Below are 19281 nucleotides of genomic sequence, written 5' to 3'. Positions count from 1 at the left end.
ATTAAAGATGATACAAACAGATGGAGAGATATACCATGTTCTTGGATTGGAAGAATAAACATTGTGAAAATGACTCTGCTACCCAAAGCAATCTACAGATTCAATGCAATCCCTATTAAACTACCACTGGCATTTTTCACAGAACTAGAACAAAAAATTTCACAATTTGTATGGAAACACAAAAGACCCCGAATAGCCAAAGCAATCTTGAGAACGAAAAATGGAGCTGGAGGAATCAGGCTCCCTGACTTCAGACTATATTACAAAGCTACAGTAATCAAGACAGTTTGGTACTGGCACAAAAACAGAAATATAGATCAATGGAACAGGATAGAAAGCCCAGAGATAAGCCCACGCACATATGGTCACCTTATCTTTGATAAAGGAGGCAAGCATATACAGTGGAGAAAAGACAGCCTCTTCAATAAGTGGTGCTGGGAAAATTGGACAGGTACATGTAAAAGTATGAAATTAGAACACTCCCTAACACCATACACAAAAATAAACTCAAAATGGATTAAAGACCTAAGTGTAAGGCCAGACACTATCAAACTCTTAGAGGAAAACATAGGCAGAACACTGTATGACATAAGTCACAGCAAGATCCTTTTTGACCCAGGTCCTAGAGAAATGGAAATAAAAACACAAATAAACAAATGGGACCTAATGAAACTTAAAAGCTTTTGCACAGCAAAGGAAACCATAAACAAGACCAAAAGACAACCCTCAGAATGGGAGAAAATATTTGCAAATGAAGCAACTGACAAAGGATTAATCTCCAAGATTTACAAGCAGCTCATGCAGCTCAATAACAAAAAAACAAACAACCCAATCCAAAAATGGGCAGAAGACCTAAATAGACATTTCTCCAAAGAAGAGATACAGATTGCCAACAGACACATGAAAGAATGCTCAACATCATTAATCATTAGAGAAATGCAAATCAAAACTACAATGAGGTATCATCTCACACCGGTCAGAATGGCCATCATCAAAAAATCTAGAAACAATAAATGCTGGAGAGGGTGTGGAGAAAAGGGAACACTCTTGCACTGTTGGTGGGAATGTGGATTGATACAGCCACTATGGAGAACAGTATGGAGGTTCCTTAAAAAACTAAAAATAGAACTACCATATGACCCAGCCATCCCACTACTGGGCATATACCCTGAGAAAACCATAATTCAGAAAGAGTCATGTACCAAAATATTCATTGCAGCTCTGTTTACAATAGCCAGGACATGGAAGCAACCTAGGTGTCCATCATCGGATGAATGGATAAAGAAGATGTGGCACATACATACAATGGAATATTACTCAGCCATAAAAAGAAATGAAATGGAGGTGTTTGTAATGAGGTGGATGGAGTTACAGTCTGTCATACAGAGTGAAGTAAGTCAGAAAGAGAAAAACAAATACAGTATGCTAACACATATATATGGAATCTAAGGGAAAAAAAAAAAAAAAAAAAGAGGTCATGAAGAACCTAGTGGCAGGATGGGAATGAAGACACAGACCTACTAGAGAATGGACTTGAGGATATGGGGAGGGGGAGGGGTGAGATGTGACAGGGTGAGAGAGTGTCATGGACATATATACACTACCAAATGTAGAATGGATAGCTAGTGGGAAGCAGCCGCATAGCACAGGGAGATCAGCTTGGTGCTTTGTGACCACCTAGAGGGGTGGGATGGGGAGGGTGGGAGGGAGGGAGATGCAAGAGGGAAGAGATATGGCAACATGTGTATATGTGTAACTGATTCACTTTGTTGTAAAGCAGAAGCTGGCACACCATTGTAAAGCAATTATACTTCAATAAAGATGTTTAAAAAATAAATAAATAAAAAATAAAAAATAAAATAGTCTATGTCCAGCTTAAAAAAAAAAAAAGAAATGATGATAGAATTCAGACATCTGGAATGGTGCTGTGAGGAGCTCAGTGGTCCCTTTTCCAGCAAAACAACCATAACTGGTAGAAATTATTAAAAAAAAAAAAAACAAGCATTTAAAATCTCTGGAAAATGAACCGAGAAGATACAGCAAAGAAATATTTATTCAAGAAATCTACTAAGATTGGTAAGAACAGTGAAAGTGTGTAGCATTTGAGCCATGGCCCACCCCTTTCCCCACTTGCTCCAGTTTAAAGTGGCAAAATCCCTACCCACGTTGGGTGCAGCCAAGAACACAGGGGGTACTTCTCCGCCTCAAGGTAGCCACACTCATAGAGCAGAAACTGTACCCCAGATGCAGACCAAGAATACTGGAACCATGATTTGTCCTGGCTCCAGCTCAATTGTAGGGTGGTAGTTCTAAGCCAGGAGAGGCAAGCTGAGAGGACCAGAGGCTACTATCTCAACCCAGCACCCTGATCATAAATCTGGGTATCGCTCTGTGAGAAGGGGGCCATTATCTCCACCCTCAGCTCTGGAGCATTGGTGCAGAGATTTTGCCCAGGGTAGGAGGCAGATCATAAGAAGAGAGAGTTCCTAAGTTCTCTCGAAGGGAACTGACTTTTTTTGGGACAGAGAGTTAAGAAGTTCAAACCTAAGGTCACTCTTGAAAACAAATGATGATTTGGATAATAAGCAATTAAGAGGAGGTTGTTTTTATTTTAATTAAGATTAACAACAAGCTGATAATAGACCAAACAAAAGTTTACTGGACAGAATCAGGGAAAGAGACAGCTCAGGTTACTCCTGGAGTCATAAAAAGCCTCATATACTGGCTTCAAAGACTACTGTGAAAAGGGCCACATTTTAGTGGTTCAGACTATGGCACAATTTGCATCCTAGGGCATTGTCAAAAACAATAAAGCATATTGTTGGTAATTACTGTAGGTTCATATCTGGCTAACTTTTATACCTGGCTAGCTGTCTACCACAGGCAGACAGCTTAATAGAGACATCAGGAAAAGATGCAAAAGCAACCTTACTAAAAATACTGTTATGCCAGAGTGACTGTGCTGCCTCTGAGGAGTAGCGTTCAGGCTACACACTACAGGGGAAAGAGTCTTCACTTCAATTTCCCAATCATATACTAAACAAATAAACAGATGAGTAAATAACAATAACAACAACAAAACCCTGGAGATTGGGGGAGGGAATCAATATCAAGAGTGCTACAAACATTATTTAAAATGTCCAGTTTTAAGCAGAAAATTACAAGATATGCAAAGAAACTGGAAGGGTGACCTATAGACAGGACAGTAAAGTAAGCAATGCAAACTGCCTTTAAAGGGCCCAGATGCCAGACTTAGTAGACAAAGATTTCAAATGTATTCTAAGAACTGAAACAAACCATACTTCCAGATGTAAAGGAATATATAACAGTGACTCATCAAATAGATCATATCAATAAAAAGACAGAAATTATTAAAAAAGAATCAAGTGGAAATCCTGCAATTGAAAAGTACAATTACTAAAATGAAAAATTTATTAGAGAGGTTCAACAGTACATTAGAGCTGGCAGAAGAAAGATCCCATGAACTTAAAGATAGATCTATAGAGGTTATGCAGTCTGAAGAACAGAGAGGAAAAAAATAAGAAAATTCAATAGAATCTCAGAGAAATGTAGGACACTGTTAAGTGCATCAGTATATTTGGTTATTACCTTAACACCACAACCAGACAAAGATATCATAATAAAAGAAAACTACAGATGAATATCCTTATGAATATAGATGCAAAACCCTCAACAAAACACTAGCAGTTAAATTCAACAACATATGAAAAGCATTATACACCATGGCCAATGGGATTTATCACACACACGTAAGGTTGGTTTCACATCTAAAAATCAATTAATGTAATATACTATAACAATAAAAAAAGAAAAATAAAAACATAATCAACTGGATAGACACCCCCCCAAAAAAAAATCATGTGACAAATCCAACAGCCTTTTATGATAAAAATACTCAACTGAGTAGGAATAGACAGAAAATTCAACTTGATAATGAGTATCTATAAAAAGCCCACAATTAAGATCATGCTTAATGGTGAAGGACTGGATGCTTCCCTCCTAAGATCAGGAATAAGACAAGGATATTTGCTCTTACCATTTCTATTCAACATTATATTCCAGGTTCTAGTCAGGAAAATTAGACAATAAAATGAAATAAACTATCGAAACTGGAGAAGAAGTAAAACTATCTTTGTTTACATATAACATGATCTTGCATATAGACTATCCTGAGGAATCCATTAAAAAAACCTCTAGAACTAATAAATGAGTACAGCAAATTTGAAGGTAACAAGGTCCATATACAAAAATCAATTGTACTTCTATGCATAAAAATGAACAATGTGAAAATGAAATTAATAAAAAATTCCATTCACAATAGCATTAAAAAGAATACAATACCTAGGATTATTTTTAATAAAAGCAGTGCAAAACACAGACCCTGAAAATTATAAAATATTGTTGGAAGAAATTAAAGACCACCTAAATAAATGGAAAAACAGCCCATGTTTATGTATCAGAAGAGCTAATGTTGTTAAGATGACAATATTTCCCAAACTGATCTGTGGATTCAATGCTATCCTTATCAAAATCTCAGCCGGCCATTGTGCAGAAATTGATAATCTGATCCTACAATTCATATGGTAATTTCAAAGAACTTCAAAGAGCCAAAACAATCTGCATGTTGTTAGTTGCCCTCTAGAGTGGCCCACATGGTGAGGAACTGAGGGTGGACCCAGGCAACAACTGAGGAGAAACTCAGGTCCATAGTCTAACAATCCATGAGGAACTGAATCTTGTCAACAATCATGTGAGTGAGCTTCAGAGCTGGTCCACCCTCTAGTTGAGCCTTGAAATGACTGCTGCCCCAGCTGACACCTTGGTTGAAGTCTTTTAAGAGATCCTGAACTGCAGGATCCAGTCAAGTCATATTCAACTTTCTGACCTACACAAACTGTTAGATATCAGTGTGTGTTGTTTTAAGTTGTTAAGTCTTGGGCTAATTTGTTATGAAGCAATAGATGACAAATACACTCAATTACCAAAGTATTTTACATGGATATTTGTACCACAAGGGTGTGTATTCTGAAGGATCCCTCAAGAACTCATGCAATTGCTGAAAATACTTTAAACTTTTCTTTGCCTGGATGCTTTGCTTCTTTATATTTTATCTAAATCCATGTTCATGTAAATGTCCACTCTGCTGAGTGTACAGACTACCTTATACATCATTGAACCTCCAAAATACACTATTTGCTCCATAGTAAACTTTCATCAAATCAATATTTGTTCACAGTTTTACTTTTGATTAAATATTATTACCTTCTCTACATTTCCTACCATTGAAATATGTTATTAGTTGTAATTATCAGGGTTTTTTGACATCTGGTATTTGATGTACAGCATAAGGCTACATACTGCATCATTTAGTAAACATAGAGGCTTAGCAGCTATTGAAAGGCAGCTCTCCCTCTGTTTTATTTCATTGTGCCATTAATTCCACTATCATACTCCTTTATTTTTTAATTGAAATATCTACATAGCTGATTTAGTGTGCAGGTCATTACGACACAAAGATTGTTCATAGTTGCTCTTTGAACAGTTTGGGTTTTTATGAGAACAATTTAAATGTCAGAATTTTTCATATCAGGGATATTGTGTCTTATTATGAAAAAAAGTTATATAGAGTTCATAAATACGTGTAGTGTTTTAAAAGCACATTTAAAAACTTGTGCCTTTATTTCAAGAATCCTTTACTTATTTACTTATGAATAAGGTTTCCAAATGTTTGATAAAATGTCACAAAGAACCTCACAGCATTTTTGAAAAGTTACCACTGAAGACGGAAAGTGCTCTTTTTCCCGTCGGGATATTTTTGGTCTGCTACTATTAGTGAACTGAAAAGCTCTACTCATTTGGAAATTTTAATGAAGCTATATACAAAACTTATAACAACAAACCACCGTTTCTTACCTTTCCCCCACAAATCTATTGTGAAATAAAAATAAATAATTCAGGTTTATGCTACAGGCATTCTCTCTGTGTTTGAGAAGGAGATGTGGGTTAAGCCAGGAATGATTTTTGGTAGCTTTTTCATCAAGCATTTTAATATTAGCCAATTATTCTTGTTCTCCTTAGCCTTAATTTTTCTGTTGTCATCTTTGAAGTGTTGTTTTTATTTAGTGACAATAAAAAGTCACTAAAATAAAACTAATCATACTAAAAGTAAGATTTGGTAAAAAAAAAAAAAAAAGGATCAAAATTATTTCCCCCTACCCTACTGCCATACAAGTATAGTGTCTTGCAATGACCATATCTGGGTTGCCTGTGCTAATCATTAGATTAACACCTTCTATAAAAACATACACATGCACACACACTCATGGCATATATGTTCATGGATTAAACATGCATACATATATATATATATGCACACACAAACACACACTCACACTGCATACACATGTGCTCATGGATTAAACACAGACATACATGTAACTGCCCATACATACACACAAACATTCACACTGCATACATAAGTGTGCATGGATTAAGAAATAATGATGCTGTACAGTAATAGTTCTTCTGACATAATGAAATAGTAAAGAAACAGCCTTGCAATATGTTTTTCTCATGACTTTTAGACATATTACAACAGAAAATAAACTCTATCCAGAGAGAATTTGGAGAAATTCTACAAATGGAACCATTTCGATTAATTAACAGTTTTTGAAATATCAGTATGAAGCTACTAATATGTTATTTGAATCATTTTTGTAAATGTTGTGAGAACAACTGTGCTTTTCACTGATAGTCCCTCTGCCAGCCAAGGTCATACCAAGGAATAGGGAGGAATGTCAGGATGGAATAAAAAAGAGATTTAAACACTTTTGATTTTTTTCAGTATAAACTGGCCATTTAGTTTGAAAATCTCTTCCCATAATTGCTTCGATTGCAGCTAGATGAGTATTTCAAGATGTCCATTCCAAATTTGTGGACTGATGTCAATGATCACAGAATTTTAGAATTGGAATTGATCAGTGGATTATCTGGCCCAGTGCTTTTGGTTGGCAGATGAGTTGATTTAAATTAATTATCTAAAAACTCTGTAGTTTAGAGAGTGAAAAAGGGAATCATTACCATCTCAGGGGAGGAAACCGAGGCATGAAGATATTAAATTAGTTGCCAGCTGTATTAGAACTTGTTACTAGCTGTCAGGGATAAAATTTAGCCTGCTAATACAGTGCTTTCCACTACCCTATCCCATCTTGATACTGTTGAGGGTTTTGAAGTGTCATCTGGGTATGGAAAGATAATAATTTAATAAGAAAGAAATGCATTTCCTGGCTCTTTGAACAACACACATATTGCCATCCTAGGTTTACAGTTAAAGGTGGGGTTCTGAATGTCACTGCTTGAAGAATCTTGAGAAGTTTTATTGAGCTCGACACCAGAAGGAAAAGGACAATGTCATTTCAGTATGTGTGTTTAACGGACTTCACTTTAGTTATCATATTTTGATTATGCAACATATAATAAGATTTTTTTCTTACAAAGTATATTTATAGGCTTCAGTCTAGTTTCTAGCCACTGACTAAACAAATGTAATTGTTCTGAATGGACTCTAAATAGCTTTCAACATTTCATTACAAAGCAATTACATCTGAGTCTTTCCCAGTGTTCTCAGCATGGCTTTAAAAAAAAATTACACAAACAGGTGAAATCAACCATTATGAAATATAATCTACATGCCTAAAAAGCAAAGCTTCAGAGTGGGAATGAGGTGGGGGGGGAGGTTTAAGCCAAAAGATAAACGCAGTCTATTTTCAAGGTAACTGCACTGAGAGAATTCAGCATGCTTACTCAAGGTAAGTTTATTTTTTTGAAAAAGGAATATTTACTTAATTTTCCAATGTTATGAAGCAGTAAAAAATTTTTAGGCATTCCCCAAAAGTAAGTGAGGATCAAACTTTTATAAATCCATATTTTGAAAAATATTTGGCTTTTGTAAAGTAAGACAACTGCATAATTGTCTGGATTTAGAAATACCATAATTGATTAATTAACACCCATTGAATGCTTATTGTATTCCAGGCACTGCTCTAAGCACATTATACATTTCCTCAAAACAGTCCTATGAGGTAGTTGTCATGATTATTTTCATTTTTACAGATGGGGAAACCGAGACACAGAGTCTAAGTAATTTTTGTTCAAGATCAAGCAGCCATTGATGGAAGGTCAGGATTCAAACACAGGAAATCTGGCGATTGAGTTAATGATCTTAACTGCTTTTTATACTCCCACACTTACTAGTAAGGATCCTATGTGCAGATTTGACACAGTCCTGGAGCTTTAGAGATGGAAAGAGGGGTGAGCCATTAACATAATAGCTAGGCATAACATTATTAAATACCATTGTACTCATGTGGCCTTGGGTCTACGCCTCCCAATTTGGCTTTTAAAAAATTAAACATATCAGCAATCATACAGTGCAAATGAACTGTTTATTTTAAATGAAAACTTGAAGACAGAGTTTTTAACTGGGGCCCAGGGTCTTTGGGGAATTCACATACCCCTTGTGACCAACTGCCACACTGTGTGAAGATGTGAGAATATGCATCTGAGTATTTTTCTGGGGAAAATATTTCTTTCATTAGATTGTTAAAAGGATACATGATTTACTTGATATCCAGCACAGGGGTGGACAGACTTTCTCGGTAAAGGTCCAGATAGTTAATATTTTGGGCTCTGTGGGACATACAATCTCTTTTGCAACTACCCAACTCCGCTGTTGCAGTGAAAAAGCAGCTGCTCCAATAACACTTTATTTATGGACATTGAAATTTGAATTTTATATAATTTTTATGTCACAGAATATTACTGTCTTTGTTTTTCATTTTAAGACGTAATTTAGAAAACCCCAAACAAAACTATCTTAGTTCAAGAACAATAAAACGCAAGCAGCAGGCCAGATTTGACCCATAGGCCACAGTTTGCCAACTGCTAGTCCAGAACAGTGGTTCTCAAAGTGCAGTCCCAGCAGCAAGGGCATCCTCTGAGAATTTGTTGGAAATGCAAATTCTCAGGCCTCTTGGACAATCTACCAAACCAGAAACTCCAGGAGTGGGCCTAGCATCTGTGTCTTAAAAAGTCTTCTAGGTGAAAAAGTTACATGCTAAAGTTTGAGAAGCACTGATCTACAGTCATTGTTCTAATGATTCAATTTATCTGTCTATTTATTCACCCTTGCAACAAATACTTTTTGAGACGGCAATGATCATGTACTAGGAATACAATGGAGAAAGTACTATTTTCCCTCTTCATAGAATAACCCTTCCATAAATCAGGAGACGGTAACTTTCTGTCAACGACCAATTTTTTTGAAATACATTTTACAGCACATCACGACCCAATACATATACACACACATGCCTGAAACAAAATAATACAAAGCAATGTGTACCCTTAATACTTGTGATGCACTCTGGTATCTTCTGTTCCATTCTATATATTTCTATTGGATTAAATCCAATAAATTGATTTTACAATATATCACAACTCATAGTTTGAAAAATTCTGCAATAAAATGTGCTCACCAGTGCAAATTCCTTGTTGAGAATCATCTGCTCCACTAAAGATGACTCATTGTGGAAGAGATGGGGCTGCATGTGGCTCCACATGTGAGGAAACCACCAGAACTCATCCACAGAACGAAGTAAAAGGTCATCTCCTTCATCCTCCTCTTCAGTCCCTGTACAGCATATAAAATGGCTTAAGTGAAAATTCTATATTAGCTAAACGTTATGCTTGTCATATTTTTGTTATTCTTCTTGCTACTGATACATAAATCCGATTTTGTGTTGTTCTAATAAAAGAGAAATGACCGTAGCCTAAATTCCACCAGAGGCAATGGGGGTGGGGTGGGGGTAAGTGCAGATAGTTGTTTAGATTTAGAACTTAGGGGAATTTTATCACTGACATTGTTTAGAATAGCTAGCATATGGTGGTAATAAAAAAAAAGACCGAGTTTTAGTCAATTTATTTTTGTTTTAAATTCATTAACTCTTAATTCTCTCCTTTGTTGCATACATAGGGGAAGCGTAGTCAAAGGTGATTATTCTTTTTACTCTTAAAAATATTTCTGCATATAAGTCTAATATTGAGCTGAAAAATCTTTAAATTTAATTGATGAAGTTTGTTGATTTTTTTCTGATTATAAAATAATATGTGCTTACTGAAGAAATGTGAGACGGATAGACAAGTGATACATAAAACTCAAAAACAAAAAACAAAACAAAACAAAAAAACATCTTCCAGAACATACCCAGTGGAAACGTTTTGGTATCTTTCGTTAAATCCTTTTCTACTTATTTTTTTAAAAGTTGAGGTCTTACTGTATAAATACGTTTGTGTCCTTACATTTTAAACTTACCACTATGAACAAACATTTCACATTTTGATATAAATATTTTATAAAATGTAAACAATAAATCTATTAACACAATAGAAACTTGACTTGAGAATTTAAAACTAATATTAATTTCTCATCCTCTATTGGGAAAATTTGCTAACAATGCCCAATGCATAGAAAAAAGTATTTGTCATGCCACAAGTGAAAAAAAATTAAAGAAAGGAAGGAAAAACAATATCAGCAACTTAGTTCCAAGGAAATTCACTATGTTGCAGGCTACCCAAGAACATTTTCACTGTATGAATTCATAGTTTTTGTACAATTTTACAACATTCAGTCCAATTTTAAAATATTCTGAATCAATAATATAAGAATTGATTCCTATGTGCTCTCTAGATACTTAACTAAATAAGTAAAGTAACAAATCCTGGCTTACAGTGTGAGGTATATTTATTTGGATTATTTTTTTTTTAAATTGGAGTATGTTTTATAGGTGTTTTATATCCTTAAATAAATATTAAGGAAATTTTTTAAAAGACTCTTCTATAAATATTCCATTTGAGTGCCCTATAGTAAAGACTGCATGAATCATGAAGTAGTGCCATGAAATGGTTAAAGCATATATTTGTTAAAGCATATATTTGGCTATGTGATCTTGTATAAGTTAACTTCTTTGAGTCTTGGTTTCCTGGTTTAAAAATGGGGAAATGAATATCTATCTCATAGGCTCTTGTGAAGAGTCAAGGAGATCAATTTATTAAAGCACTTAACATTGTGAATTGCAGATAGTTAGCATTCATAAATATTAGGATCACTTTCTTCTTAAAAATAGTATCTACTGGTTTATACCTGTGGTGTTCTAAATTTACATATTTTCACACATTATGAAAAATATTGCCTGCCTATATTATTAAATTCCTGAAGTCAGAGACTGGATCCCTTTAATATGCATTGTATCATGCCACTTCCCCAGGAGAGTAAATAAGGGAATAATTTAATTCAGTCTTAATATATATAGTCAGTAAATTTTTTTTTTTTTAAACATCTTTATTGGAGTATAATTGCTTTACAATGGTGTGTTAGTTTCTGCTTTATAACAAAGTGAATCAGTTATACATATACATATGTTCCCATATCTCTTCCCTCTTGCATCTCCCTCCCTCCCACCCTCCCTATCCCATCCCTCTAGGTGGTCACAAAGCACTGAACTGATCTCCCTGTGCTATGCGGCTGCTTCCCACTAGCTATCTATTTTACATTTGGTAGTGTATATATGTCCATGCCACTCTCTCACCCTGTCACATCTTACCCCTCCCCCTCCCCATATCCTCAAGTCCATTCTCTAGTAGGTCTGTGTCTTTATTCCCGTCTTGCCACTAGGTTCTTCATGACTTTTTTTTTTTTCCTTAGATTCCATATATATGTGTTAGCATACTGTATTTGTTTTTCTCTTTCTGACTTACTTCACTCTGTATGACAGACTCTAACTCCATCCACCTCACTACAAATACCTCCATTTCATTTCTTTTTATGGCTGAGTAATATTCCATTGTATATATGTGCCACATCTTCTTTATCCATTCATCCGATGATGGACACTTAGGTTGCTTCCATGTCCTGGCTATTGTAAATAGAGCTGCAATGAACATTGTGGTACATGACTCTTTTTGAATTATGGTTTTCTCAGGGTATATGCCCAGTAGTGGGATGGCTGGGTCGTATGGTAGTTCTATTTTTAGTTTTTTAAGGAACCTCCATACTGTTCTCCATAGTGGCTGTATCAATTTACATTCCCACCAACAGTGCAAGAGGGTTCCCTTTTCTCCACACCCTCTCCAGCATTTATTGTTTCTAGATTTTTTGATGATGGCCATTCTGACCGGTGTGAGATGATATCTCATTGTAGTTTTGATTTGCATTTCTCTAATGATTAATGATGTTGAGCATTCTTTCATGTGTCTGTTGGCAATCTGTATATCTTCTTTGGAGAAATGTCTATTTAGGTCTTCTGCCCATTTTTGGATTGGGTTGTTTGTTTTTTTATTATTGAGCTGCATGAACTGCTTGTAAATCTTGGAGATTAATCCTTTGTCAGTTGCTTCATTTGCAAATATTTTCTCCCATTCTGAGGGTTGTCTTTTGGTCTTGTTTATGGTTTCCTTTGCTGTGCAAAAGCTTTTAAGTTTCATTAGGTCCCATTTGTTTATCTGTGTTTTTATTTCCATTTCTCTAGGAGGTGGGTCAAAAAGGATCTTGCTGTGATTTATGTCATAGAGTGTTCTGCCTATGTTTTCCTCTAAGAGTTTGATAGTGTCTGGCCTTACACTTAGGTCTTTAATCCATTTTGAGTTTATTTTTGTGTATGGTGTCAGGGAGTGTTCTAATTTCATACTTTAACATGTACCTGTCCAGTTTTCCCAGCACCACTTATTGAAGAGGCTGTCTTTTCTCCACTGTATATGCTTGCCTCCTTTATCAAAGATAAGGTGACCATATGTGCGTGGGTTTATCTCTGGGCTTTCTATCCTGTTCCATTGATCTATGTTTCTGTTTTTGTGCCAGTGCCAAACTGTCTTGATTACTGTAGCTTTGTAATTAGTCAGTGAATTTTAGAGCCTTCATATGTCTGCTTAAGTGCATGTCAATTTCTGTGTGTATTTATGTATATGCAATATTCTTGGTATATATTCCATAATCCATAATTCTCAAAAGGTGTAAGGACCACCAAGTTTAGTTAGTATTTTGGCACTGTTACTGCTGTAACAGTTGCTACTATATAAATATATAAAGGGTAAAGAAATAGGACTTTTGAATGTGATAAAGTTCTATGAATTAGATAAGCAGACAAAAATTCTTAATTTTTGTTAACTTGAGCCAAAACTGTTAGTAATATAGACCTACAATTCATTGGCTTTTGTTAATATATTGAGAATTTCAAATATTGAAATCCAAATGAAGAGAAGTTTGTCATTTCCTCAGATGGATTTTAAATATAAAATGTTTATGCCATAGACCAAGTGTCTCTCATGGTCATAATTTAGCAGACTAAGGCATAGATTAGAAACAGCTACTTTATGTCACATGAGATGAATGAATTGATCGTTCTCCCACAGTTCTGTTGTGCTTTGAATATAGAATGTTTGAGAAATGCTTCCATTCACTTTAAACTCCACAGATTGTTATTGGAAGCGATAGGAAGCACATAACGCATACTTGACCAAGAAAGAGGTCAATTACTCAATTTAAAGAAAATTTTGCCGACTATTGATATAAACAGATGTATAACTGATCCTAAAGTCTTGGTGACTTTTATACCAGAGAGTGTGTTAATTTATAAGTACTCCCCACAAGGTTAAGAGTGATATTTAAAACCTCTTTTTTTTACTCCTTGGATTAATTCCCCATCAGCCTTTCTCTTATTTTATACAGGTCATATAATTCAAAGCCACATAAGCCTAGCTCATGACACTAGAAATTGCTTAATGAAAAATGTGATATCAAGTCATGCTGAGGGACCAAAGAAGAATTTCAAATATTTTCAAATCTAGCTAAATTAAAATATTAAATTTTTGACTCCTTGTATACACTTAATTTTTTATACCTAATTTATGATTAAATTACACTTGAGAATATAATTTACAGTTCATACATGACTATATTTAGCACAAGTTCTAGTACATTAAGGTGTCTATATTCAAATTGAGCCTTTCACTTCTAACCTGATCTAGATTCAAATCTACATCATCATTAATTAAAAATATGGTATTTTTTGTTCTCATTTAAATGTTATGTCATTTTACTTTACTGATTCCCAGAGGATAAAAGTATTTTAATTCAGAAGTAAAATATTTATGCACTCATTTCTTTGTTTCCGCTCTTGGAGGATCTGTGTTATGAGATAATAGCGTGCTTCTAGAAGTTTTTAAGTCTGCCAAAATAAGAATAATTTTAGCAAGATTTGGGCTATAGGTTAGTTTCCATAAGGCACAGTTGTGACATTAAAATCAGATACATAAATGAATGCAATACATCGTATCAAGGAGAAAAACTCTATAACCATCCTGATAGATGCAGAAAAAGTACTGGAGAAATTCAACAACCATGCACACATATTTTTAAAGTTCCTCAGCAAACTAGGAGTAGATGGAACTTCCTCAACCCAATAAAAGGCATCTACAAAAAAAAATCTACAGCTAATGCTATATTTAATGCCAAACTAAATGTTTTCCACCTAATACTGGGGACAAGGCAAGGATGTGTGATCTCATCACTTTCATTCAGTGTTGTAATGGAGATCCTTGCCAACTCAATAAAAAGATAATAAAAGGCCTACAGATGTGAAAGGAAAAAGTAAAACTTACTTTATTCGCAGATGACATGATTGTGCATATTGAAAATCCTAAAGAATCTATAATAAAAACTATTATAACTAATAGGTGAATATAGGAAGACTACAAGATTAATATTTAAAAAACCATTTGCTATTCTGTATACTAGGACAGTGAACAATTGCAAAATAAAACTCAAAAACGCCATTCATAATAGTATCAAAAAACGTAAAATACCCATAAATTTAAGAAAAATGTCTAAGACCTCTACAATAAAAACTACCTTACTATTTCTGAGACACATTTTTAAAGCCCTAAATAAATAGAGAGATATGCGTGTTCATGGATCAAAAGACTCAGTTTTGTGGCTAGATCAATTTTCCCTGAATTATCTATGGATTCAGATTCTAAAATAAATCTGTAGATTCAAAATCTTAGGAAGCTTTTTAAAAGAAATTGATGGATTTTTAAAAACTTATAGTGCTATAAAGCAAAGGACCTAGAATAGGTGCTGAAAACTAGAAATAGAAGCTAAAACTATAAAACTTGTACATGTATTATAGATCTCACAATACATTGTTATCATTTTTGTTTTAAACTGTATGTTAACTTTTGAAGAAATTTAAAAATGAAATAAACTTCTTTTGTATTTACTTGTAAAAAAAATCAGATACATACAATTCCATTGTCTGCATTATCAATTTTGTACAAATGTTTGTCTTATATTTGCTATTATATATGAAATATTGTAATTCCTAAATTGCAAGAAGAGATTTCTAATTTTCTTTGTACACTGTACCTGGCACAGTTCCATATAAGTGGGTATAGTATAAACTCATTTTAAATAGTATACTAAATGAAAAGAATCATTTGATGATGAAAATTGATTACAAGCTATCTGTATTTCCAAAACTGGAAAATAAAGCCTGGGGAATAATTCAATATTTTAAAATAATATTTGATTCTTAAAAATGCTTTAAAAAGTAATAATAATAATAGACACTTACATAGCATGACATGCTATGCACTGTTCTAGATAAGAGAGATATTATTATTCCCATTTTGGAGATGTGGAAATTGAGGTACAGAAAAGTTATCTGTTTATGTTCACATAGCTAGCGAAATGTCAGCGAAACAAAAGCAGGCCGTTTCCAGTGTCTAGTCTTTGAGCCAATACCTTGTACAGAAAAGCAAAAGCAAACAAAAGAGAATAAATGTGACACTGTTTTTTACTTTCATGTTTAAAAGTTAATAGTTTTATATAAAGATCTGTTTTCTTTATATAAAAATGACCTCTTATAGAAAAGACCAGTATTTATCCAATTTGTAAATATTATACGAGGTAACTGATTCATATTCAATTCATTGTTAGTTACAGAGAATGGCAATGACTGCCACCAGAAATCATGTCTACAAATAATATCTGTAGCCTTCCATCCCTACAAGGCATCTTAATCCTGTAATGTCTCCATTTTTCAACTGAGTTTTCATTGTGCAATTCCAATCATGCTTTAAATATTTCCAGACTAAAATATTTTACTCTGAACTCCATGCTTTTATTTTTTTACTTTTAATCAACAGTATGTCCTTCCCCTTTCAATTTGGCACCCATGAGTGACTGACTTTTAGGGAAGGCTTAGCGATATGTCCTTTTTGGGTGAGATTGTTTTTAGCATGTGAAGGACAGAGAAACTGAACAGGAAAGAGTACATGGAAAATACAAATAAGTGAAGCAGTCTGAGAAGGCAGAATCTATCATTATTACAGTGGGCATATGTGATTAAATGTCTTCAAAACAAGGAGGCTCATCAATCAGCATCTTCATGCATTGGGAAATCAGATCATCCCGGGAGAGTTCTGAGACACTCATTATGACAAGGCCACCTTCTCATGGTTACACATCACAATCAAGTGCATAGGTGAGGAAAACACTTTTCTGATTTGTTAAGCTCCCGATAGTTAAACCTCCATATAAGAATGTGACTAGAAAGGGGAGAGGCATGCCCTCCCCACAGTGAATATCATCAATGTTTAACTCCACTCTGGAAGAAGCCTTGATATCCCCGAGTGAATAAATAAGTACTTAATATAGTACGACTGCACCCTTGAAAAAGTCATGGATGCATTTCAATGATTCTACACATAAAGTAGCAAATCAAATAAAGTTTCATATTTATGTGAAGGTAATTAAACTTCCAGGACTCACAAATTTATATATATATATTGCTTAGTCTCTAAAGTGAGTTATCCCACAGCATAACAGGATAGTGTTTCTTCCAGTATTTTTATTAGGTTAGTACCAACATAAAGAGTCAATAAGGTCCATTTAAGAGATATAATTATAATACCTTTTTTTGTTATTGTTGTTTGGTACCTTCCTCCAACAACCATCCCTGTGATATTTACTAGTGTGTTGTTCATTTCCTAGTGGATGTGTAGTGTGTACATGTTCGGGATTATAAAAAAGAAATGGGAAGTGTTATCACCTGCTACGAACATTAACTCTGTAAATGTCTGGCAGATTTAATAGGTCTGAATATGAAAAGTATATAAAAGCTGAGGCTGTTATCCAGATATATTTCAGCCAAAAGAATGGCTTTACTTACCCTATACAGCTATTTAAGACAAAATAGTACTGTTTGTGTGTGAACTCCAAATAATCCCATATTTTTTTCCCCCAGCATGAGTAGATACAGCCTTTAGAGCTACCTGCTTTATAACTTCATAGTCGGTGATTCTTAGATCTGAACTCATTTCCTGAGGGGGCTTTTGAAAAGGATTTACAACACAATGTCTATTTTCAAAACTGTAAGCTAGAATTGCTTTGCCTGTGCAGATGTGATGACCCAAATCTTTCTCTGCAAAATGTCCTTTTAAAATATGCAATGATTTGCTTTATCAACTGGTCTAAATACAACTTTTCCTTCTATTACTTTAAACAGATTTACATGTTTCAGAGCAGGAGGAAAAAAGCATTAAAGAAACGCCAATAAGACATTGCTACTTCAATATTCTAATAAACCATGCTGAGCTTCTTTGGGTAAACATTAAAAAGCCTCTTTGGGTAAATGAACTACATATATGATAATAAAAGACTACCTTTGCATGGGATATTTTTGATGAGTCACTAAACTGCATGCATTCATAGAGAATACTATGAAATGTTTTCACTAAGATACTGTGAAGTAAGAACAATCCAGAGTCCTAAATGAAGCATTTAGCTTTCACCAGAGATGCAGAAATAGAAGCAGATAGTAGGTATTGCCCTAATACAGGCTGTAAGACACCATTTTGTGCCATTTTTGTTATTACTATCCGACAATCACTTTTATGCACATAGTTTTCTCTATACTAGTGCCTGACATTATAATGTTGCTATTCAGAAAATAAGAGTCAAATTCTGGAGGTAAAGATGGGTAAAGAGGTGAGAAATACCAGAACATGGAGTAGTGCATGAACAGCGTTCACATTTTGAGAATCTGTTGAGAGGCTGAGACTGAACAGAAGTGCAACTGTGACTAGATAGACATGGAAAGAAATATAAACCTGATTGTGATGGTATTAATGCATGTTGGGCCAAATCACTGTAATATTTTTAAGGAAAATCCTGCAAGGGAAGGTAAATTAAGCAAGCTGACTCAAAATCTATTAAATTTCTTTGAGGCTATAAAATTCCTCTCTTACCACTAGATCTTTTCAAAAGGAAAGTAATACATACAAAAATGTCACCTGGATTGTCCTACAATTTAAAAACACTGTCCATTATTATTATTATCATTATTATGTCATTGTCATCATCATCATCGTCGTCACTATGCTTCCTACTTAGACTATGCTGACACAAGATGCACAGACACACTTAGAACAATGGTTATAGTTTCTTTTACTAAGTTGACAAAGTCAGTTCTCTTCCTCTTTTGCCCTTGATTCTAACAGTATTTGAAAAAGTAAACAAGTTCATTGATTTTGGATTTGGCTACTCATAATGCACCCAAGTTTTCCCCATAATCAGCCTGGATATTCTATTTCTCCTACTTAAGAAACATTAAAAATCCTCTCTCCTATTTATATGTAGCTGCCTGAGAACACAAAGCTCCTTCTTACCTGTGTGGTAAAACTTCCCTGAAAATCCAAGGTTGAAGGTAAAATTTGCAACCTGAGTGCGCAGTAAATTTTGAGTCTCTAGTAATGCCTGAAATAAACAAGAAATTAACATGATTTTAGAAAAATAAATATGAAAACTTGGGATGCCTCTTTTTCAAAAGTGTGTGCATGAGTGAAACAAAATGTGGGCTTTGTTGCTTTTTGGGTTTTTGATGGCTACTGGTATGTGCTATTCATATTTCAGGTATTATAATCACTATTGTTATTATTTTTATTGAAGGTTACGAATTATGAAGCAGTTAAGTCCTAAGCATATTATAAGCGGCTGAGAGGCAATTCTCTAACCACACAGCACTGAAATCATTTTTCATTTCTGTGTGAGACATTTCTTGAATTTCAGATTATCACACTTCTTTTCCTTGGGGAAAATTTTTCAGAATTGTTGGATGTAGACAGGTCCTGTATTTGTTGGTAAAG

At 34.4% G+C, this 19281-nt stretch overlaps 1 protein-coding gene across 2 annotated transcripts in view; it reads right to left on the bottom strand.

The window, feature by feature from the left end:
* Positions 1-19281, bottom strand: part of LOC133091951 (bifunctional heparan sulfate N-deacetylase/N-sulfotransferase 4) — a 241907-nt gene that overhangs the window by 120545 nt on the left and 102081 nt on the right. For both annotated transcript variants that reach the window (XM_061191132.1, XM_061191133.1), the window contains exons 2-3: positions 18805-18892; positions 9558-9712 (exon numbers count right to left, since the gene is read on the bottom strand). In XM_061191132.1, coding sequence (XP_061047115.1) covers positions 9558-9712; positions 18805-18892 — 243 coding nt within the window. The remainder of the gene's footprint in view (positions 1-9557; positions 9713-18804; positions 18893-19281) is intronic.

The sequence above is a fragment of the Eubalaena glacialis genome, chromosome 5, assembly GCF_028564815.1.
Source record: "Eubalaena glacialis isolate mEubGla1 chromosome 5, mEubGla1.1.hap2.+ XY, whole genome shotgun sequence".
Taxonomy (NCBI): Eukaryota; Metazoa; Chordata; class Mammalia; order Artiodactyla; family Balaenidae; genus Eubalaena; species Eubalaena glacialis.
Note: the sequence above shows the minus strand (reverse complement) of the source record. Positions and strands in the feature narration are given on the sequence as shown.